The sequence below is a fragment of the Astatotilapia calliptera genome, chromosome 15 (assembly GCF_900246225.1).
Source record: "Astatotilapia calliptera chromosome 15, fAstCal1.2, whole genome shotgun sequence".
NCBI classification, from domain to species: domain Eukaryota; kingdom Metazoa; phylum Chordata; class Actinopteri; order Cichliformes; family Cichlidae; genus Astatotilapia; species Astatotilapia calliptera.
In genome coordinates, this window is record NC_039316.1 from 27362695 (window position 1) to 27386654 (window position 23960).

General features: G+C 41.9%; 1 protein-coding gene and 1 long non-coding RNA gene across 5 annotated transcripts in view; one reads left to right on the plus strand and one right to left on the minus strand.

Annotated features, from left to right (window-relative positions):
* Positions 1-23960, plus strand: part of ubr7 (ubiquitin protein ligase E3 component n-recognin 7) — a 31156-nt gene that overhangs the window by 1589 nt on the left and 5607 nt on the right. Inside the window, exons 3-11 of one of the 4 annotated variants that reach the window (XM_026142536.1) lie at positions 2094-2216; positions 6972-7105; positions 7222-7282; positions 7462-7557; positions 14781-14834; positions 16929-17034; positions 17148-17218; positions 17292-17456; positions 17643-17808. In XM_026142536.1, coding sequence (XP_025998321.1) covers positions 2100-2216; positions 6972-7105; positions 7222-7282; positions 7462-7557; positions 14781-14834; positions 16929-17034; positions 17148-17218; positions 17292-17456; positions 17643-17808 — 970 coding nt within the window. In that variant the 5' untranslated portion in view covers positions 2094-2099. Of the gene's footprint in view, positions 1-2035; positions 2217-6971; positions 7106-7221; positions 7283-7461; positions 7558-14780; positions 14835-16928; positions 17035-17147; positions 17219-17291; positions 17457-17642; positions 17809-23960 lie in introns of all 4 variants that reach the window. The other 3 variants (XM_026142537.1, XM_026142538.1, XM_026142539.1) reach the window with 3 other exon arrangements.
* Positions 14909-16670, minus strand: LOC113006523 (uncharacterized). Its single transcript, XR_003269765.1, has 3 exons — positions 16383-16670; positions 16218-16286; positions 14909-15411 (listed from the first exon to the last, which is right to left on the minus strand). It is a non-coding gene; the product is annotated as an uncharacterized LOC113006523 (long non-coding RNA).

The window sequence follows — 23960 nt, forward strand, 5'->3', positions numbered from 1 at the left end:
GTGTCCTTTCCCTGGAAATTAATATTTCCAGCCAATATACGCAATTCATCAACATGGCTGGAGAGTTGGTAGTTATATATAAAGTCAGTGACTCAGGTGTGTCGCTTGGTTTGTCATCTGTTTGTGAGACTGGAGGAGACGTAGAAATCTTTTGTTTTAAATCTTAGTTGGGAAGATTCCTGTTTTAAAACAAGCACTTTTTGTGAGAAATGCAAGAAGTACATCTGCAGAAAGCACACAGTTACATTCTGTCCATCATGTGGACAAAATCGAAAATGTTGAGCATTGAAAAACTGAGAACGTTGGGCAAGTTCAAAATACGTGTTTGTAAGAACGAAAAACCAAATTGTTCCTAAAATAGTTATGTTGTATGTCTGTGTTCTACATGTTTATCTGTTGGGAAATAAAGTTGCTATTGTTTTATTGCAGTTTTTGGATACTTCTGAATGGATTTACACAGTACGGATCTAAATGACCCGCAACAAAATCAATGTCAATTGTTTGTTCTTCAACATAATACAAGGGTTAATTTCCAAAACTTGCTTATGATCTTCAATTTGTAGCAGATCCACTATCACGCAGCAGCTGGAGCAGTTTCAAATGGAGCTCAGTCCATTACTACCATAGCCTACTACTAGATTAACTTGTGACACATCTGCACCTGCTGCTATGATCACATTGAGTAGAGGCTGAGTGGCTGCACTAACCCCTGGTACATCCAAATCTACCAACAAACATGTTGAAAGATGCAATGCCAGCAATGTGGATTGTCAACACTGAAAACAATCAGTAAGCAAAGACAACAGGGATCATTTTTTTTCTGTTTATTTAGCACCCACAACATTTGTAGTCGCCTTCTGCACAGGGGAAGTCCACACACACTGTGTGGTACCACTTTCCACAGAAGGTGCATTCATTCTGCAAGACTGAATGAGATTGTCAGAGTCATTGTCTGACTGTTTATTACTAATCACCTGCTGTACATTCACAGTAACTGCCATCTCCTTACAAATGTTTATTAGATTGACCACACTTATGCAGACTGTATATCACAACCAACTCTTACATGTTCGTTTGCAGAGGGAAGACACAGGCAGACTATGCTAACGACATGTGATGTTACAACACTGGTGAAATGTTAGTGTGTCATATATTTGTTCACCACATTTTTCTTATGGGCCAAAGTATTGATATCAGGATGGTGATTCTTATGACTATGTGTATGTCATTTGGCATTTTGTACAAATGTAGGCTGATAATAAATACATGATATCATTTCATTAATTTCAAAGGTTTATTTGCATGACGCACAAACAGACACAATTGAAAGGTACAAATGTGCATGACACGAATTCAAACGTGCTGCAGATGTGTGTCACCAGTTGATCTGGCTGTAGGCTGTGGCACTTGGCCAGAGGTGGCGCTGGTTGACTCGACTCCATGTTAGTGCACAAAGTAAACTGCACGCTGTAGTTATGAAGCAAAAACGCTGAATTCGGAGAAATAAACCGTGCCAGGAGAACGATAATGACGACAAGAGTCTCCCGATCGTTTACTCTTGCTGTCCTGTGAACAACATCGGCGTGGTGTTACTTGTTTGCTGTTTTTGCGATCGCGGCGCGCGTGAGGATATCACCAGGTAAACTCGCCACATTTTTAAACATTTTGTTGTTCAACAGCATCAAGACTGACGGAGTGTGTTTGAGATAACCTCACAAGTGTCACAGGTGACACATTTGGCGGTTTTTTTTGCTGGTTTGTCGGTAGCAGCTCCTGAAACGCAAGACTGCCACACATCTGTTCGACCAACGCCAGTTGATCTAAACGCCAGTAGATCTGGAACACCGTACGCTTCGTAGTACGCGCACTTCGCTGACTACGTACAGAGGCAGCAATATAACATAGCTAACATTAACAGTGCAGTGAATCCTGCTTGTGCCGTGACATTCAGGACTGCAAACCAAGCAGCATTCACTGACTTTCAGCTAGTTGTGTTTGTGGATATATTACTGACTGTATATTGATCTGTGTCTAGCCAGTAATTCTTACTGCTCTGCCCCTCACCATGGTGACCTATTTGTGTACCTGAGCAGAGGAGGATGTGTGAGGAACAGACGGTGTCTCTGGTTGATGTTCTGGAGGAAGATGAGGAGCTAGAGGAAGAAGCTTCAGCTGTGCTGGCAGGAAGTGACTCTGACCACTGCTCCTATCCTCAGGTGAGTAAAACGTCTGGCAAAACATCCCCACAGACTGATAAACCTATCTCCACTAAGGTTGGGCATATGTAAAAATTTTCCAGCCGACAATCTTCAGTCCAATAGGTGATATATTTGCGGAGACTTTTTGCTGGGTGGTGCAATATAATCATTCACAGTAGGGCTGCCACAAATGATTATTTTGATAATCAACTAGTCACTGCATTACAGTATACAATATTATTGTCACTGCTACATTTCCGTAACGTATACCAGAAATTATTTCCACTACTAATTAATTACCGTTGGGCTCAAAGGTCCTATTAATAAACTGTTAACAAATGTGTATTTATGAAGACGATTTGTGAGACTGGTAAACTTATGATATGTACGATGGTCTTTCGTTCTACACGGTGCATTTCAAGGTCCTGTACCCATCCTTCGGTAAACTGTACCTGGGCTTGTTGCAGTGACCTGAAGTTACTAAAAACTTCATGAGTGTATGCACTCACTCCAAGAACTGTATAATTATAAATCTGAGCATGGTGAAAGTTGGGCAGCACGCTAACGTCTTTTGTCCACTCTGTGTGCTCATAAGGGTCTAACCCTTTCACTCCTTTGATTTTTTTCCTCGTATCTTTTTTTGACTTTTCATCAAGTCTGTCTTTGTACGGACCGGCATTGTTCTCCTTCGTTTTGTACATACCTTTTTGGGGGCCAAAGAAAAAGCAAGAATGTATTGGAACCGGAGAATGAACGTTTCGCGGTGCTGCAAATGCTTGCATTTGATGCGGTACTTGGATTGTTTTGCCACGAGTTCCCGGCATGCAATGCGCGAAAGTCACGTGGTCTGTCAGCCTCTATAAGTGCTACCTCCGAAGGATGTGGCCCCTGAATTTGGACACAAATACCGGAATTTGGACATACGATACCGAAGACTGCTGCTTCTTCTTCTTCTTTGGCGTTTAATGGCAGCTGGCATCCTTGTAGATGGACTGCTGCCATCTTCTGTCCGTTATTACACTCTTAAATCCTACTACTTATTCCTGCGTCTTTCAGGATATTGCCAAGCTTCAAACGACGCCTCGACTATTAAATAACCTGTAAACATGGTTATAGTTTCTCCTTGTTTCCCTCCCCATCACTGTTTTTTTTTTTTTTTGTTTGTTTGTTTTTTTATGTAAATAAAGTGTTTGGGGCTTTTTTCTGAACATAGGCTACTTGCCTTTCTTTCTTTCTGTTATGAGTTTCAGTAAATGAATTGTTGCATTTTGGCGCAGCTGGAAGAGGGTGCTGTTAAAAACAGCTATTATTTTTCAGTTAACTGCTTCTCTTAGCTTCAACCAATATTATTAGCAAACTTACTGTGGGAGGACTCGACTTAAGCGGTCAAAGAAGTGCAGGAGATGATGCTGTCCAGTGTAGCAAGTGATTTATTCACCATTTTGTGACCCAAACAATATTTACAAAGAAACAAATAAGAAACTCAACTCTATAATTAACTCAGTTCAAATAAACATAACTGAACTTAAATCAATGGAAATTAAGGTCAAACTGCACACAGCTACACTGACCTGAACCTTTCTTTTGAAACACCTGAGTTCTTCTGCTTAAATACTCCACATAACCAAACAATTTGTCCTCTGGACTATTCCATTCAGTAGGTAGATAAGATCAACATGATTATATTCAAACCTCTACTACTCCTCTTTACTGGCAACATGAACTCAGTGGTGTAATCAATACATATTACAACAATAAATCTATTTCTTCATAAACCCTCTAAAATCAACTTTATTAAATTATAAAAGTTCTTCCCCGTCTGCACTTGGTCTCTTCCTGTGACCTCAGATGAACCCAGAAGGTATAAAGGAGGAATTAAAACTACATTTCCTCCTTTTGTTTCTGGAAGACAGGTAGGTAAGGTAAGTTCTAAACAATACAAATTAACAGTTGAAATAAAGAACATGTTAACTTAACAAACTTGTAGGAATTGATTTAAACCAAGATGTTATATTATATAATCTGTAAAAGTGCAAAACATAAACAAACCCGGGATAGTAGATGCTTGCCTATTGCAGACTATATATGAAATATGGTTAAATCAAAACAATAATGTTGACTAAGAATATAGACAAATGGTCTTCTCACCCACTTTGTCACACTTACTCTTGGGCAAATAAATAAATAAATCTCTCTTGTAAAAATGATCGATGATAGGGTCAGTCTATCATCTACTGCTGATTATGGGTTTGAGGGTAAAGGTTTGATGCATTCTCAATCATCCAGGTAAGTAAATCTCCAAAAGTTGATTCTGTTCATCTGGACGTAGCGTCCAGATGAACAGAATCAACTTTTGAAGAGGGTAAAGGTTAAATAGAATTCAAACATAGCCTGTGTACAGATCTGATTTGAAGTCAGCAGGTACAGTGTAGGTGTTCTGTTTTAGGATCAGATATAAATTAATTAATGAACAATGAAACTGTTCGAAAATTGTTTGCTGCTAACAGAGAAAATTAAAATAAAAAATAGAGTTCCATCTATTATTTATTATCTATTTACTGATGCTCATTAGAAAAACACAAAGACGTTACATAATACGTCCGGAGGCAGCCGACAGGTATCAACAGGCCAAGCGGAATGCGGCTCGGGCAGTGGCTGAAGCAAAAACTCGGGTGTGGGAGGAGTTCGGAGAGGCCATGGAAAAAGACTTTCGGACTGCCTCGAAGAGATTCTGGCAAACCGTCAGACGTCTCAGGAGGGGAAAGCGTTGCTCTACCTGCACTGTGTATAGTGCTGGCGGAGCGCTGCTGACGTCGACTGAGAAAATTGTCAGGCGGTGGAAGGAATACTTCGAGGACCTCCTTAATCCCACTGACACGTCTTCCGAGGAGGAAGCAGAGTCTGGGGATGAGGGGAATGACCCGCCAATTTCCGGGGGCGAGGTCACTGAGGCAGTTAAACAACTCCTTGGTGGCAGAGCCCCTGGTGTTGATGAGGTCCGCCCCGAGTTCCTGAAGGCTCTGGACGTTGTAGGGCTGTCCTGGTTGACACGCCTCTGCAATGTTGCGTGGAGATCAGGGGCAGTACCTGTGGACTGGCAGACCGGGGTGGTGGTCCCCATCTTTAAGAAAGGGGACCGGAGGGTGTGTTCCAACTACAGGGGGATCATACTCCTCAGCCTCCCTGGGAAAGTCTATGCCAGGGTGCTGGAAAGGAGAGTTCGTCCGTTAGTCGAACCTCGGATACAGGAGGAACAATGCGGTTTTCGTCCTGGTCGCGGAACACTGGACCAGCTCTTTATCCTCTCCAGGATACTTGAGGGTGCATGGGAGTTTGCCCAACCAGTCTACATGTGTTTTGTGGACTTGGAGAAGGCATTCAACCGTGTCCCTCGGGGTGTCCTGTGGGAGGTGTTGCGGGAATATGGGGTGTCTGGCCCATTGCTACGGGCCATTCGATCCCTATACAACCGTTGCAAGAGCTTGGTTCGCATTGCCGGCAATAAGTCGGACTCGTTCCCGGTGGGTGATGGGCTTCGCCAGGGCTGCCCTTTGTCTCCGGTTCTGTTCATAATTTTTATGGACAGGATTTCTAGGCGCAGCCAAGTGGCGGAGGGCTTTCGCTTTGGTGGCCTCAGAATCTCATCTCTGATTTTTGCAGATGATGTGGTTCTGTTGGCCTCATCGGGTGAAGGCCTCCAGCTCGCACTGGAACGGTTCGCAGCCGAGTGTGAAGCAGCGGGAATGAGGATCAGCACCTCCAAATCTGAGGCCATGGTTCTCAGCCGGAAAAGGGTGGAGTGCCCACTCTGGGTCGGGGATGAGTTCCTGCCACAAGTGGAGGAGTTCAAGTATCTCGGGGTCTTGTTCGCGAGTGATGGGAGAAGGGAGCCGGAGATCGACAGACGGATTGGGGCTGCAGCTGCAGTAATGCGGACGCTGCACCGGTCCGTCGTGGTGAAGAGGGAGCTGAGTGTAAAAGCGAAGCTCTCAATTTACCGGTCGGTCTACGTCCCTACCCTCATCTATGGCCACGAGCTGTGGGTAGTGACCGAAAGAACGAGATCGCGGATACAAGCGGCAGAAATGAGCTTCCTCCGAAGGGTGGCTGGCCTCTCCCTTAGAGATAGGGTGAGAAGTTCGGCCATCCGGGAGGGGCTCAGAGTAGAGCAGCTGCTGCTCCACATCGAAAGGAGCCAGCTGAGGTGGTTCGGGCATCTGACAAGGATGCCCCCTGGGCGCCTCCTGGGTGAGGTGTTCCAGGCATGTCCCACCGGGAGGAGGCCCCGGGGCAGACCCAGGACACGCTGGAGAGATTATATCTCTCGGCTGGCCTGGGAACGCCTTGGTATTCCCCCGGATAAGCTGGAGGAGGTGGCTGGGGAGAGGGAGGTCTGGGCCTCTTTGCTTAGGCTGCTGCCCCCGCGACCCGGCCCCCTACAAAGCGGATGAAGATGGATGGATGGACGTTACATAATATATAAAAAGCTTAGGAATCTTCTAGCAATAGTGATGCTATTTTCCAGAGATCCAATCGGTCAGTAAGTGGTGATGTCATAGCTGTTAATCTCTAATCTGTAAATTAGCATCTGTAAATACGTAAATTTAAAAAAAAAGAAAAAAGTAAAAGTTGGTTCAACTTAAGAATAAGTGAACCATCTTTATAGTACAGAAGATTCAGGGTTATCTCTGAAGTTACCTGGACTGGAATAAATCCTTCCTTGTAGTGCAGACCTCAGGTGACCATGTGACCAGACATCTCTCTCTCTCTCAGGGCTATGTGAAGCGGCAGGCTCTGTATGCCTGTAACACCTGCACGCCAAAGGGCAGCGAGGCGGCCGGCATCTGTTTGGCGTGCTCCTACAAATGTCACGAAGGTCATGACCTCTTTGAACTGTACACTAAGAGGTGATCAATGCTTTTATTGATAAGTTAGTGACTGACCAGAAACTACTGGTCAGTTTCTGCAGTTATCAGTTCACACGGTGAGGTGGTCAATACAACTGTCTCTTATTCTGGTGCAGGAACTTCCGCTGTGACTGTGGAAACGGGAAGTTCTCGGAGCTGCAGTGTAAACTCCATCCGGTGAGTCCTCGTTGACCTGAGTCACTAGCAGGAGGTACCTCAGAGCACAGACATTTGTGTTTACCTGACAGATCACCATGATAACTGATGCTGATCACTTGGGTGTGTGTGTGTGTGTGTGTGTGTGTGTGTGTGTGTGTGTGTGTGTGTGTGTGTGTGTGTGTGTGTGTCTTTTCCAGGACAAAGATGAGGTAAACAGTCTGAATAAATACAGTCAGAATTTCTTTGGAGTTTACTGCACCTGCGGCCGACCGTACCCGGACCCAGAGGATCAGGTAACCTCTCTCACCTGAGAAATCAGACCACTACTAACCCTTATACACAGATCTATAACCCAGTATGAGCACGTTTCAGTGACCTAAGGCTTTTGCACACCAAACGCAAATCCATGTGAATATTTTGCTTGTTGAAAATATTGTTTGGACTCGTACTTTTTTTTTTTTACCCTCTTTTTTTTTATGTAAATAAATGGTTCTGACCAATCAGACTATTTGGAAACCACTGCTATTATAGCTGGATCAAACTAGAAGTGTTGCTGTCTGCTCCTGAAATTCAGATAAACCATGCTTCATGTCCACTTCATTTCTTTCATAGTCCATTCTTTTAAAGGGAAAACTTTTCCAAAAAACGCAACACCTTAAGTGTGTACATGTGTCACATGAGAAATTCAAATCCAAAAAATTATTTTTGTCATTTTTTTTTTTTCTCAGCGCAGTCGGTTTTAAAGGCCTTTAGAAATTTAGAAATAAAGACTGTTAATGACATAAAGAAGAAGGAAGTGCCTCGGTGGAGAATGAGAGAATAATGTCTGGTGATAAACTTCACCCTGATGATGTCCTTCACAAAACCTTAACCCATCCTCAGACAGTAAAACAAATCAGTACTTTACTGATCTGGGCCTGTTCCAGGAAGCAGGTTCGGCAAACTCTGAGTTTAAAAATACATTCTGAGTTTCATTTTCAGAACTTGATCAGAGTCCATTAACAACTGGCTATGCCGACTCTTGAGTTACGCATGTGTGTGAGTAGAAACAGCCATCATCAATGAATCCCTCAAATGATTCACTATGGTAAAGGATAAATAGAGAGCAGAGCTGCTATTTCAGTCCAGCAGACAAAGGAATTTGAACATGTGTCAGTGCTGACTCATATTTATTTATAAAAACGGGATGGGGAAAAAAGGGTCATTTTAATCAGTTTGGGCAACTCTCATCATATCAGTGGAACAAAGTTGGTTATAAAATATATAATTTTATTATAATGTTCTTGTTCATTAATTTGACCTTAACAACTTGAGGTTTTATTAGATGAGCGTGAATCCTAACTTTACATCTGGTTTTAAATCAAATAATTAAACTGTAATGTGACAGATCACTGATGTACCTGTGAGATTAGTTACCCATGACAATAGACTACAGAGTGGATCTGCCCTCAAGTCTGTTTATGCCCATTTCATTATTTCAGTAATTCCAACAATAATAGTAATGCTAATAAAGAGTTACATTATTTCTGCCATTATTAGATAAAAATGCTTTAAAAATTCTTCAAACGCAAATGAAACTGACTAAAGAGAGGTTCAGGTGCTCCTGGGCTAATCAGATTTTTCAGTCGGCATTCTGGAGAATGTCAACTGAAAAATCTGATTAGCCCAAGTGGCTATATTGATCCGAAGAACAGTCCCATTTAGACATGAGTCCACGGTTAGTGATCAGAATGGTCGATTTGTTCTGGTGATGGGCCATATTCATGCAACCCATGTTACTTTATTGAATTTATATGGTCCTAATTTTGATAGCCCAGCTTTCTTTCAACAAATATTTTATTTATTACCTAATCTCTCTGATACTCATGTAATTTTAGGAGGCAATTTTAATTGTGTACTTGACAAACACTTGGACAGCTCTACTCAAACCTCTCAGTTGTTTAATTCTTCAACTGTTCTGAATAATATGTTGATTTTCATTAATCTAGTTGATATTTGGAGACTGTGTAACCCTACTGGTAGAGATTACTCTTATTTTTCACAAGTGCACAAATCGTACTCCAGAATAGATTTTTTTTTTTTTTGCTTGATTCTAAATTGATGTCTAACGTTGTATGCTCAACTTATCACAACATCTTGATCTCCAACCTCTTTAGTCCTGGACTTCTGTGGTACGAAACAACAGGGTAACTGGCGTTTTTACCCGTCAGTCCTGTCTGAGACATCCTTCTGCCAATTTATGACAAGTAAAATATCAGAATTCTTGGAAACTAATGATAAACAAGATGTTTCTGATTCGATTTTATGGGAATCCTTTAAAATGGTAATGCGAGGAGAAATTATTTCTTTTGAATCTTCATTAAAAAAAGAACGCCGGAAATGCCTGTTAGAAATAGAAACTGAATTAACACAGTTGGAACAGGACCACAAGGCCTCCTCTTGTCCCTCTTTGTTTCAAGACATCATTAAAAGGAAGTTTGAGTATAACACAATTTTATCTAGTCAAGTAACAGATCAGCTATTTAGGATCAGACAGAAGCATTTAGAGTTTGGAGATAAGCCCCATAAGCTTCTTTCTCGGCAGCTGAGAGGCCTACAGGCCAGTAGGGCTATACACAAAATTAAGTCAAGATCAGGCGAAATTTTAATCAGCCCTAAAGCTATTAATGAGCAATATAGAGAATATTATGAAGATTATGTCGAAATCTTGGGGCAATATTTCTGATTGGTTAGGGAAGCTGGATCTCCCGAAAATGAATGACGCTGCTCGAGAGGCTTTAAACCCAGATATTACTATTGAAGAAGTTTCGAAAGCTATTAAGTCATTCCCCCATGGAAAGTCCCCAGGCCCAGATAGGTTTGGCATTGAATTGTATAAGAAATACTCTGAAAAGGTGGCCCCGCTTTTATTGAGAATGTTTAAGCATTCTTTCCATACTCAAGCATTTCCCCGTACGCTATATAAAGCTAATATTTCGTTGTTATTGAAAGAAGGAAAGGATGAAACAGAATGTTCCTCTTATTGACCTATTGCTTTGTTGAATTTGGATATGAAAATTTTCACTAAAATTTCGTCACTCAAAATAAGCGTCACACTCGCGGAAGCTGGTGTACCCGCCGAAACGCCGTGCATTTACTGAGACTTTCAGCCCCAGATAGGCCAATTATGGATTTTTGGATCCACATTATGTCAGCAGCTCCACCACGAACCATGTTAAAAGCAAACACCGCTCACGCCTCACAGATGACGGCTTACAGTCCTGCGTAAAGCTGAAAGTGACTTCACTGTGCGCAGAGGTTCAGGAGCAGAAGTTCCATTGTAAACATATCACGGCAGACCCGACGATGTTTCCATGAACATGCTTTTCAGCATCTCTTTCACACGGTTGCTGTACACATACAGCCGGCTGTAGCTTTTCAGCTCACAGCCCGACAACACAACAGCAAAGAGAGCACAGACTTTAAGGCGGCGAGGCGTGATTGCGGGTGCCGCTCAGGTGCGTCCGACTCGCATGGGAGTCGGGTTTTGGTAATCGATTAAAATCGATTCTGGCTTGGATAACGTGATATCGATTCATTAAAATCCTGAATCGATTTTTAAATATAAATTTATTTTGCCCGAAATGCCAGAATCTCAGGTGAAACCTCACAAAATTTCGACAACCACCAAACAGCTAAAACAGTGGGGGCGGGCCCCACACTTTGGGAAGGTCTGGGTTATACAATTAATTGGCAGAAGAGTGAGTTTGTGGCCTTAACTGCAAACTTGGATGTTGATTTTTTTTTTTTTTTTTAATTTTGCCTTTTAAAATTACAGACAGATTGAAATACTTGGGTGTTATTTTGCCTAAGGATCCTAAATTGATCTTTAAGTTGAATTATCTTGAACAAGTTGAAAAATTGAAACGGGACATTGAGAAATGGAGGGCTCTTCCTATTTCCATGGTAGGTCGCATTAATGTAATCAAAATGGTTTCCCTTCTTAAATTTCTATATTTATTTTTAAACTTACCTGTTTTTTTGAATAAGCAATTTTTTAAAGTGATCGACTCAGTAGTATTACCATTTGTTTGGAGCTTTAAAACTGACAGGATATCAAAAGTTTATCTATGTAAGTCTAAACTTAAGGGTGGATTTGGTCTGCCACTGTTTCAGTTTTATTATTGGGCTGCAAATGCTAGAACTCTTGCTAGACAGGAAGGGTACAAAAAGGTCATGTCTGCCGATACCCCCCCTGGGTGGTCATAGAGAGTGGTGGGGTTGAGAATGGTTTCCTCCCTGCACTTCTTTTTTCGTCCTCTAATCCGTGAACCAAGGTCAATAATTTTATAGTTTCGAACTGCGTTAAAATCTTTAGTCGGATCAAAAAAGGTTGTGCTCTACCAGACACTTCGACCCATACTCCAATATATTGTATATATTTCCACCCTCATGTTTAGATGCCTCTTTTGAGGTCTGGACACAGAAAGCTATTGTTACTCTCAAAGACGTATATATTGACAGGCAGTTTTTGTCGTTGCAGCGTAATCTTTTGCCTTATTTGTGTGTTTTTTGCCCTTGCTGTTGTGCTGTTTGTTGTTGGGTTTTTTTGTTTTTGTTTTTTTGTGTGTGTGTCTTTTGTGTCTTTTTTTCCCCTCTTATATCAAAAAATCTCAATAAACATACTTAAAAAAAAACAAAAAAAAAAACTCTTCAAATTACAATTGCTGTGTAAGCAATTGTAATTTGAAGAGTTTTTTTTTTTTTTTTTGTGGAACATTAAAGCCGAACATTGATCTCATATCAGTCTTTACTGATAGATGACACATTTTCATCTTAAAGGCAAACATATTAGAAATCTTTTAACTTTTACGTATTTTGGATATTTCAGGGTAGTTTTCAGCAACCTATTTTTATTCCCTGGCTTTTAACTCTGTGGGTAACTGACATTTTTATTTTATTTTTATTTTTTATTTTTTTTATTTTTTATTTATTTATTTATTTTTTAATTGTTTTTTTAAACTTTATTGCTATGTCTGATTTTATTACTATGTGCATATTAGTATTGTACAGCACTTTGGTCTACCAGGTGTGTTTTTAAAGTGCTATATAAATAAATAAATGATGATGATGATGATGAATATGGCTCATAAATGCAAAATAGGATGAATCCAGGTGGGATGAGCTGGGAAATGACCGGAGCTGAATCTAAAATGTGATCCGGTTGATGTGTGCCTGGGTTGACCCGCTCAGCCTGATTTAAAAGACAACACATCCTCACTAATGCTGTCTGATATTAAATGACTGAACCGCAATCAGTGAACACATTTCAACGTAAAGCGTAATCAGATTACAATCAGACTCTCTGCAGTCTACATTTTAAATGTTACTTAAAACACATTTGGTTCAGTTTCAGTCTTAAAATCATTTCAGCCTCAACATGAATATTTGAGTGAAGTTATCTGCAAGATCCAAATGTGACACATTTTTTCCATCAGTATGATTGATTATAATAAGACAAACAATTGGTCATTGATCAGTGTGTAACATACTAGGGCTGGGTATCGTCACTGATTTCTAGAATCGATTCAATTCCGATTCACAAGGTCCCGAATCGATTCGGTCCACGATTCGATTTAATTCGATTCGAATCTGGGAAATTTTGACAGTCAGAAATATTATAATTCAGATCAGTACATTTACATATTTTTGTATCTATTAAAAGGAAGCTGACACACGCAAGACTTTATCAAAGGTGTGAGCATCACAGCAGAGGCCTTTGTGTCAAAGTAGCTGAAGATAAAACACAGAAAAACATGAAGGTGATTTTCCTGGCCTGGGATTTTATAAAAATAATCTGCAGTACATCACAAACGAAAGAAAACCATTAATCAACACATGAACATTACCTCTGAAGTTACAGCGGTTTTATTAGAGACACGGCTAAGCGTTTTGCATTTTGCTTAATTTTAAAAAGTTTAAATTTGTTCAATATTGAACGGCAGAAATTAGGTTTACTTTTCAGAAGTAAGTAAAAGGGGGAAAAAAAACGTCTGCCGACAGCGCTGTAAACAACGGTAGACTTGTGCGTAACAAGCAAGCGAATAATGCAGGAGAGAGAGAGAGAGAGAGAGAGCTGTGCATGAAGTGTGATTTTTATCCTGAAAAGTCAGCAGAAGTCAGAGGGAATTCATGACGATGTTTATGTGAAGCGTAGTTTGGATCTTCTTTTGCTGCTGGTTCGGTCAATATTGTTTGGAGAGAGATAAAACTAAGAGCCATATGATCAGCGCAAAAAGGGCATAAACACACAGCGCGGACCTGCGGATCAGAATCAGCGAGCTGTCGGCTTTCAGCCCCGACCATCAGGTGAGAAAGGCGACATCTCACTGATTCTGATCCGCGGGTCCACGCTGTGTGTTTACGTCTTTGTCCAGAAGCCGTGTACCTGCTCTCATTTTACTGTCTTAGCTGTTTGGTGGTTGTTGAAATTTTGTGATCTTTCACCTGGGATTCTGGCATTTCGGGCAAAATAAATTAATATTAAAAAAATCGATTCAGGATTTTAATGAATCAATTTTACGTTATCCAAGCCAGAATCGATTTTAATAAAAACCCACCCCTATAACATACCATAAATATTTACATAGCAAAGGAACTGGGATTCTGACCGCATCACTATCCACAAAGTCAAGTTGGAGGCTATAGATCAGCAGTCCCCAACCTTTTTTGTGCTGCCACGGACCGGTTTATTCCCGACAATGTTTTCATGGACCGGCCTTTAAGGTGTCGCGGATAAATACAACAAAATAAAACTAGTACCGGTACCGAAAAAAAGGAGGTTTATTCATAACACACGTGAAAAGACCCAGGAAAACCGAGTAAACGATAAAAACGATAACAAAATAACGCTGAAAACCGATTAAAAACCCTGAAAACTATACATTTCACACCTGGGCCTCAACTCTCGCGGCCCGGTACCAAACGACTCACGGACCGGTACCGGTCCGAGGCCCGGGGGTTGGGGACCGCTGCTATAGATTTTATTCTGAGCTGATAATAAATCTGTTAATGTTCATCTTTAGTACACAAATGTGGTTACAGATTTTGCAAGAACATGAACGAAAAACGTGAAGTTAACGTAAGTTAATTTCTTTTTGCACTTTGACAGCTTTTACTATCTGTAAGGAAATGACTCAGTGTCAGTCAGCTGGTTTAGGTGCAGCAAGAAGGGAGGAGTTGGAACTCAGAGTTTGTTGAAGAAAACCTGCTAGCGAGTGGGTTTAGTTCACTGTTATCACGGTAACTGACTCAGAGTTAACGTCGATGCTTTGTCTGGAACAAAAAAATCAGAGTTTCTCTTATCTTGGGATTAACAAACTCAGATATGTTAGCTAAACCTGCTTCTCGGAATAGTTCCCTGCGCTGGCAGGTATTCTTGTAAACAACTAAACTACTCCTGTTAATGTCTCACCTGATGGTTTTAGCTCCTCCTCCTGTGCTGGTTTCGCTTTACTTAAGCTGTTTGTGTCTGCAGGTGGAGGATGAGATGATTCAGTGTGTGGTGTGTGAGGACTGGCTGCACGGCCGGGTGAGTCATCAGTTTACCTGTTCCTGCACTTGTCTGGTGTGCCTCTCCTGACTCTTCTCCAAAAGTTGATTCTGTTCATCTGGTTTCAGTCATTATGCAAATGTATTTGTAGCACTTACGTGGAGTTACATAAAGTACCAATGGATAATTACCAAAGTAATGAGTAATTTGGGCTAGTGTCAGAAGACTGAGAACGACTCTTAGAGCTCTGGTACACGAATGACAGAGAAACCAGACAAACACAGTTGTGTGGCTTTTAAAAATACTTTAGTGATGTTAAGCCTTGTAAAATAAATTTGTAAACAACACAGTATCACAACAGGTTTTAACAGAATGTCAAGTATAAAAATTTTTCCCCGAAGTAGCAAAAATCTACAATCCTACAATCCTACAATCTACAATCCTCTACTTGTTACAGTAGAGGATTGTAGTCCATCAATGTGAAAATGAGTGTGCGTGTATATGTATATCGTCTCCTAGGATCTTGGGTTGGCTCGCCATCCAGTGAACACTGGAACACTCTGGGTTCTGGAATCGCTGACCTGGTCTTTGGATTCGTCCCATATAAAAACCTGACCTATAAACAATGGCCAAATATATGTCACGTGCCCTTTAAGGATAACTTTCACAAATTAAACTAAAGTAGTGTCACAGTGCAGTAACAACTATTCAGATCAGCTATCATCAATTCAATCATCATCAGTTCAGTCACGTTGTACAACATTAAAATATCAAATTTCAAAGTTCAAAGTATCAATATCCAAAATTTCACAGTATCAAGGTTCAATTATTTGTAACCTGCAGTAACATTAAAGATTATCTACAAGGTTTTAAACATTCAGGAATTATAGTCACCATATAATTCACTTTCATTGTAAACATTAATTACATCCATCAAAAAAACTCACTGTACATATATATCCAATCACAAATAAATAAGTATATTACCCCTTTTAAGAAATGGAATAATATGCAAATGCTTATCAGAAATTGAACAAAGTGCAAATAATCACTTTCAATAACACGTAAACACAAGGGCTCAGTCCACAAATAGGAGTACTAAAATAGACGTGCTTAATCCCGCTTGTACCATAGGCCTACTAGTACAGGTGGAAATACACTAAAAATTACCTCCAAGTGTTCAATACTGAGTATTGTAAAACAACCGATTGACATCAAAATTTAAACAGGAAGTAGGATAAAGTCTGCTTACAATTATCTCTCATAAAGTTATTTTTAGCTGCTTTAACCATTTACAGCTTTTCACATGTTAATGACTTAGTTAATGATCTAACTAGCATAACAACAGTGCGTTTCAGAGACATGCAACAACTGTACCCACACTCCGCACATCACGTGTCTGATTAGCCACATTTAGCTTACCGCCGTCGAGTGGATGCTCAGCGTTTATGTGAAGCCACAGCTCAGTAAACCTTCCGGTTTCGCTCTGCCCTTGACGACAACAAGTGCAAATACATAATTTGTGAAAAATATCAGTTTAGATGGTATTTTTTTTTAACTCGTTAGAGGTTAATTTCTCCAGCTTACCGATAACAAAAGTTTTAGTCCGTCTGCTCTGTTCGGCTGTAGAAGCAAGAGACTGAAAACTTGGGAGCTGGTACTAAGGAGGGATAAGAGCTGCCTAGAGCTTCACCGATTGGGTGACATGCGAGGAGTGGAGTAAAACAATAGGCTCTCATCAGAGCTCATCAATCCTCTGAAAAAACTTAACCCTTGTTTGACCAGAGCATATCATATATAATCTGCGTCCCTTCTACGTTTAAATAAATATTTTGATCTCATTTCACTTTCATTAACAGGGACAGTAAGAACAGAACAATGAACATTAAATGTTTTAATTTTTCTTCTCTTTTTGTTTGAGATGATTTTAGGAACTGGGTTACATATTGTTTATAAGATTGGGGAAAACTGCAGTCAACTGAGACTGAAGAAGTCACTTGGATGAGTGACAAAACGTTTCTCCCACAAAACGCTACGTCCAGATGAACAGAATTTACTTTTGGAGATTTACTTTCCTGGATGATTGAGAATGCATCAAGATCTCCTGACTCTTGTACCTGTATATTGTTGCAGCACCTGGGCTGTGTGGTTCCAGACTGCGTGGAGCTTCAGGAGATGATCTGCGAGTCCTGTATGAAAACACACTCGTTTCTCTGGACCTACGCTTCGCACCTAGCAGGTAAAGCGTCCTGTTATCTTACAGTACTAACCTGGCACAAACATACTGTCATACACATGTTGTGCACTTCCTGTGTGTCTATGTTTGTGTGTGTGATGCACTTCCTGTTTTAGTACCGGGTGGAGCAGCGGAGGTGAAGGAGGAAACGGCAAAAGAGCCCACCATTCCCATCAAAGAAGAAGAGGTGAGGGGGTCACAGCAGTTTGCATCACACTCACTGATCAGGGTTGATTAATCAATAATCCAAAATCTGGCAGGTTGATGATGCCATTGAGCCTAGCTGCAAGCGGAGCCATGAGGAAGTGGAGCCGAGGTGCAGACTGAAGGAGCTGCAGGTAATTGGTCAGAAAAGAGTCCAATCAGGAGCTGTGTTCTGGCCTTCACCGTGGCGTTCCAAACTCTGCTCCTGCAGAATTTGCCAGGTACTGTGTCTGTGTTTAGTGTGTCTGAGCATGCTCTGATTGATATATAATGAGATTTTACTGAAGAGATTTATTTATTAATTTCCCCCAGGGATCAATAAAGTATTCTGATTCTGATTCTGATTATTTATTTATTTTATTTTTTTTTTTTTTTTACTCGCCTGGCGGACCGACCTGTGTGCTTAGCTGCGCCTGCTTGAAGCTGGTCTGTCCTTCCTGTTGGACGAGTCAGACACAGTCCTCGCCTACGAAAACAAAGGAAAGAACAGTGAGCAGAGACGACAGGAAGACGACCCTCTGATGTCAGCGCTCGACAACCTGAACCACGTGCAGCAGCTCGAGATCATCCATGGTACTGATACTACTACTACTACTACTTATGATTGTAATATTACACACGCGAAGTTGTAATAATTTGGTAAAAAAAGAAGAAGTGTGAGAAACTGAGTCCAGTCATTCAGGACCAATAAGTTTGAGTGATGATTTGCTGTGTGACTTTCTTATTCTCTCACATCACTGAGGAGAAAGTTTGGTCCACACTTGTTTACAGTATTACTTCAGTTCATTTAGTTTTGCAGCATTCATTTATGCACAGCTCTCTAAATGTCCCACCACAGTCTCAGTCAGGCAGCACCTTGATACATTTCTTTTTCGGTCGTTCTGTTTGAGCTTTGCTGCTGTGCTTGGCGGGACAATTGTGCCGGTGTGTGTGGCTCGCCATCTGCCCCTGTCAGCTCTACTTGTGGGTTTTCTTTTCTTTCTTCTTCTTCTTCTTCTTTTTTTTTTTTTTTTTTGCCTGTCCTGTTCGGCACTGTAGCAATCGCAATTAATGCCTGAAGGCCAAGAAAAATGCCCAATGGATATACTGTATTTTTTCCAAGTAGATCATTATTGGTCCACTTTATTCATCTTTGTTATTGTTTTTTATTTATTTATTTTTTGTTTAACTTTTAAGTCATTGTTGGGTCTGTGTTTCCACAAGCCCCGCTAATTCTAGAGACTTATTCATCATGAAGAAAACAAGACAGTCTTGTTGTTCGATTATTTGCGCAAGGGAGGCCTCGTTTGTGTCCACCACGAGAATGACCCCGACTCTGACCTCCTCCTGCTGCCTTTTTATTGAGAGACAGTTCACACAAAACACGTCATAGGAAAGCAACGCCCACTTGGTTCTAAGACAAGGCATTGTTTGTATATGTGTGAACTTCTGTATCTAGGTGTGTGTGTGTGTGTGTGTGTGTGTGTGTGTGTGTGTGTGTGTGTGTGTGTGTGTGTGTGTGTGTGTGACCTCCTGCTGACCAAAGGGTCATAAACGCAGAAAGCTTACATCAAAAAGAAGCAGATCTTCCAGATAGGATGTATCTGCAATAAAACATTACAGCCCCCCACCCAGAACCTTGAGAATCTGGGGGGAAGGACAGTGGAATCCTTTTCATCAGAGTTGGCAAGCATAGAAATGACAACATTTAACAATTCACTCTAATAGTTATTACAAATGGAACAGACTTGACTGGAGGATAGGAAAGGGAAAGACGTAGACCAGAGAAGTTAATGAAAAACAGAGGGAAAGAGGGAGTGAGAAAAGATATTAAAAAGTCCACTGAATCACCTACTGGAAGAAAAAAAAAAACAAGCAGAAGGAGAACAACACAGTAGGGAGACTACAGCAACAACCTAGATAAGTAAAAGTAAATAATAAATATTGAATGTTCTTGAGCAGGACACAAGCCTGACAACGCACGGTATGCTTTGAGACAGCAGCCAAGGAAGATATAGTGTGTATCTGTGCACGCCTGTGAGCACGAGCATGCTTGTATTCAAAAGGTTTCCCCATGTAACTATCTGATGAAGCAAGCACGGAGGAGATCCGGGCGCCAGAGCAGTCTGAGCCCCGGACCCAGAGGCCCGAGGCCCGAGGGCACCCAAATTTCCGGAAGGGGCCCGACCGATCAATGGGTGCCAGGCCTCTGCCAAGCAACCACCAGAAGTGAGTCAGTGCATACCTGAGTGCCCAGCCCCGAACATCGAGAAACACCAATGCACCGATGGTTGAGGGTATCTGAGATGTTCCCAGAGAGGTGAAGTCTAATGGTGTGTTCACACCGAACACGATAGACGCGAGCGAAAACGCCCCAAACGCCCCTAATTTGACGCGTGCACATTCGCGTGTCCAAGAAAACTCCATCGCGCCTCAGAAATGCATATTTTGACGTGCGTGAACCGGAAATGTAGGAGGAATGTGGGAAGAAGTTGTGCCAGACCGGTATCTTTGCTAGATGGCAGCTGTCGAGCTAGTGTTTGAAGAGAGAGTCTCCCTTCTCTATTTACTGTGGAGAGCAGAGCAGCGGCGTTAAGGACGTCCTCGCCGTACCTGGGTTCATCAGTGCTTCCTGTACATCTGATGCTACAATTACATACCTGTGGGTGCAGCAGCAGGAGCTCAGGGACTGGGAGCCCGGAGAAGCAACAGGGGATGCTCTGCTGCAGAATCAGTTGGTTCTATCAAGACGGTATTAAATGTTAACAGGTTGAAAACAATAGTCATATTGTCAGAGAAAGTATATATAGTGGTCCCTCATTTATTGCAGCAGGGGTTCTCAGAATAACTAGCCCCCCCCAGGTCAGCGGCTTCCCCACTGACCTGGGGAAGCCGCACAAAAGCGGCTTCCCCAGGTCAGTGAAAACTTTCAAAAGAGAAATGAATGAACTTACCAGGTTGCCCGATCTCTTCACATATCTTCCTCCACTTTATACACTGTTTTCCCCACACACATGAACATTAGTCACAGTTCTCACAAGTTGATTCTCAAAGTGCAAACCTTTGTAGATTGCAAAACGTAAAAGTATTATTATGCCGTGTTTTGTCTTCATCTGCCCGCCACTTTCGTGCGCCTTTTTCCCTCGCGGTGCAGGTGTCTATTTCTGAATGAGGGTCATAGTTATGGGTGTTTTTGTGCTGTTTTTTCTATTGAACGTGATGGTTATCAAAACCAAACGTGATAAATTTGGCAAGCGCAGGAGACACAGCACAGAAGAGATTTGTCAATCAGGCTACATAATGCAATGCTGCACTCCAATAAAAAAAAATCAGCAAAAAAGCAAAGCAGTGACGGATGAACAGCGGGACCACTGTGTGCTGTTTATTAATAAACAATAAAATATATTCCTATATGACAAGATGCATAAAAGCAGAACGGTATTTGTACGTCAGTGGGAAAATAGCGGTGGCTTGCTAGCTTTTGTGCGGCTTCCCCAGGTCAGTGAAAACTTTCAAAAGAGAAATGAATGAACTTACCAGGTTGCCCGATCTCTTCACATATCTTCCTCCAAGCTCGGTCCTTTTTATTCCTGTCTCGGTACAGAAAGCAGCTGGTGTCGTACAGCTCCGGGTTGTTTGCTACGGCGTTGATTAGCCTTCCCTCCATTGAAGAATGAAGGGCTCTGACTGGATCTGCCCCTTTGACCTAGGTCACAGCCACGTCACCAGGCTCCTGATTGGTTGTCGTGGCGCGATTTGACGCTGGAGTTCAGATTTTTCCAACTCGAGCGGTAGACACGAAACGCGCGTATGCACAAAATGCAACACAAAAACTCATGCGCTTGGTTTTTTTCGCGAGTCAAACGCGCCAGACGCGCTACACTGACGCGCGTTTCACGCGTTTTGGCGACGCAAATCTGCTTCTGAATTTTCACGGGACCTACAATCGCGTGTCATCGCGCTTTTCCATTGACTTTACATGTAAACTTGACGCTCTGTTCGCATCTATCGCGTTCGGTGTGAACACACCGTAAGACCCGACCTTCACCGAGAGGTGAAGTCTAAGACATAGACAAACAGGCACACACAGACACAAACATGCATTCCTGCCCTCATGCACACATATACCAATACTCAACACTTGCCCACCATTGAGACAAACAGAAATTAACTTTGTACACACACTCCCCAAACATACTCTATACCCTCAGTTCCAGGTGCCATCACACCCAGAGGGGCAATCTATCCCTAGACCCAGGAGATGTTGCCCTTTGCCCTGGGAAGGAGGCAAACAGACTGCTTAAAGTGTATATATTAGGGCTGTCAGTCGATGAAAATATTTAGTCTCGATTAATCGCGTACTTATCAATGGTTAACTCAAGATTCATCCCAAATTAATCACGGACTTTTAAAAAATTTGTTCTAAAGGAACTTAGAATACTTAGATGCTTTTCATGCTTCTAATACCCTTAACAGTATGGGAGTGAACAAATATACTTGCTTTATGCAAATATGTTTATTTTTATTGCAACAATTCAAAACAATCAAAAGTCCAAAATATTCTTTAGAAAAACCTCAAAGGTACTGAATGCTCAAAAATATGCTGAAAGGAAACTTAAGCATACACTCCCACACAATATAACTGTTTAATTTACCATTAGACAGTTAAGGCTCACAAAACATATTTCCATCTAAGTGTGGGAGACACAGTACACATTAAAAATACAATAAATAAAATGCATATGTAATAATACTTAATACTTACAGTGTCTTTGACTAAAACAGTTTGGCTGTACTTGTTGCTCTCCAGTTGCATTTAGCAGAAGCTGAACAATGCAAGCTTCTTCCTTTTTCAGTTTTCCTAACAAAACATGAACATGGAAACACCACAAAGGAGAAAGGGAAGAAAGAACTAAAAAAATACAGTGCATGGGTTGTCCCTATTACTTTTGTTTCTTTGCACTGAACCAGTTGCTCAAACAGACAAGCATTTTGACATTTTCAGATGACATGCCCAGAAAGTGTGACCCACCTGACCCCAACGCAGGAAACTACACCCACCCATAACCCCTCACATGGTATGGATGTGGCAGGTATTGCCAAGTACTTGCATGCAAGGTATGCCATCTCACTGTGTGCCCCTTCATGCTTGGGCCACCATTTCTGGGGACAGTCCTCTATGTCAACAGTTGGCTCTGCCCAGTATCACTCCACACATTTCTCAATGCAATCCTCTTCTTCATCAGATGAAGACTGAAGCAAGCACGAGAGCTGATCTTTTCTTAGATGGCTCAAATGTTACTGGTTGTTCAAGCTGCGCAGGCCTCTGCCTCTCCCTCAGCAATGCACTGATCAAGCGCCACACCTCAGCCCTGTCAGGTCTGCTCAGACACTTAAGATCCTTAAACCTAGGATCCACATGATGTTAGCTTTTTCCTTGCGCTTCTCCATTTCTGTTTTGAAGGTCACCCTTGAACTTAACCATGTAAGCTGGATCGTCCTCAGAGACCTCCATCACTCGCAACTGGTGACACAAAGCTGGCAACACCACTGAGCAGGAAACAAACTTCTCCCCTCCCTCCATAGAGAAATACACTTCATTAAGAATTTGTTACATTCACTCACATAAGGTTAAAATATTTTACACACACACACACACACACACACACACACACACACACACACACACACACACACACACACACAAACATTCCTATGTCAAAAGTGGTAAGAGGAAATATTAATAAATTACCTGCAGTGTTCCAGCAGTCTCCAGCTTCTTCAGTTGTTGTTGATGGCATTGTGACATTGGTTGCATGTAGTGCCAGTGCATTTCTTCAGTGGTTCTCGATCTCTTAGAACACACTTGATCATTTCCAAGGTTCTGTTCCGTCTTGTTGATACGTCCTGTGTAAGTGACTCTTTCTTATGAAAATTTGCAATTTGCTGTTGTTCGATTCCCCACTGTCTAGCCACCGGCATAAAGTGCTTAGCGCACGTGTCAGCAAAGTGCCTCTCCTCCGTCTTCATAACAGTCACAGCATTCAACTGAAGTTCCCACTCTGGTGAAAAATAATGCGCTGTTACCCCTATGTTTACTTAGAGAAGTCCAATAGTCTCTGGTGAGTGCAACCGTGTTGGTCAGCCCCAAAGCCTCCACGACTTTGGCTTACACAACTTGTATGATGATGAGAATCTTTGTCCATCTTACAGTGGTGGCTCTCAAAGGGAATTCATACGTGCAGTTGTTGGATGCTATGCTATGTGGAGGATGCTCATCCTCCACAATGTTAATCGACCTGCAAGCTGTAGCCGCCCATTTTGCTATGGCTGTTGAAAGTTTGTTGGTTGTAGAATTGTCCAGACGTCTCCTTTGAAAGGTATCCAGCGTGGTCTGCCTTTGGTGAGAGGGAGGAGGGCTCTCTGCGTTAGCTGTGTGCTTGGCTAGCAAGTGGTATTTGAGACTGGACGTAGTACGTCCAGGGAACGGGGGTGCCTAACTCAGTTCAGCCACCACCGTTTCTTGGAAACCAATTAAGGCCAGGGTGCCTGGGCCCATCCAGACCGGGGCCCCCCACTGTAGTAGCACCATCAACCGCCACAGAGCCCATGGCGGCCCACCTGACCCCAACGCAGGAAACTACACCCACCCCATCATATAATCATCTTCCAGACTACATAAGAAAATAGACACCCAGATTGAGTTCATTCTGCACCTCTGCTAGAGCTCTCCCTCCATCTTCAGA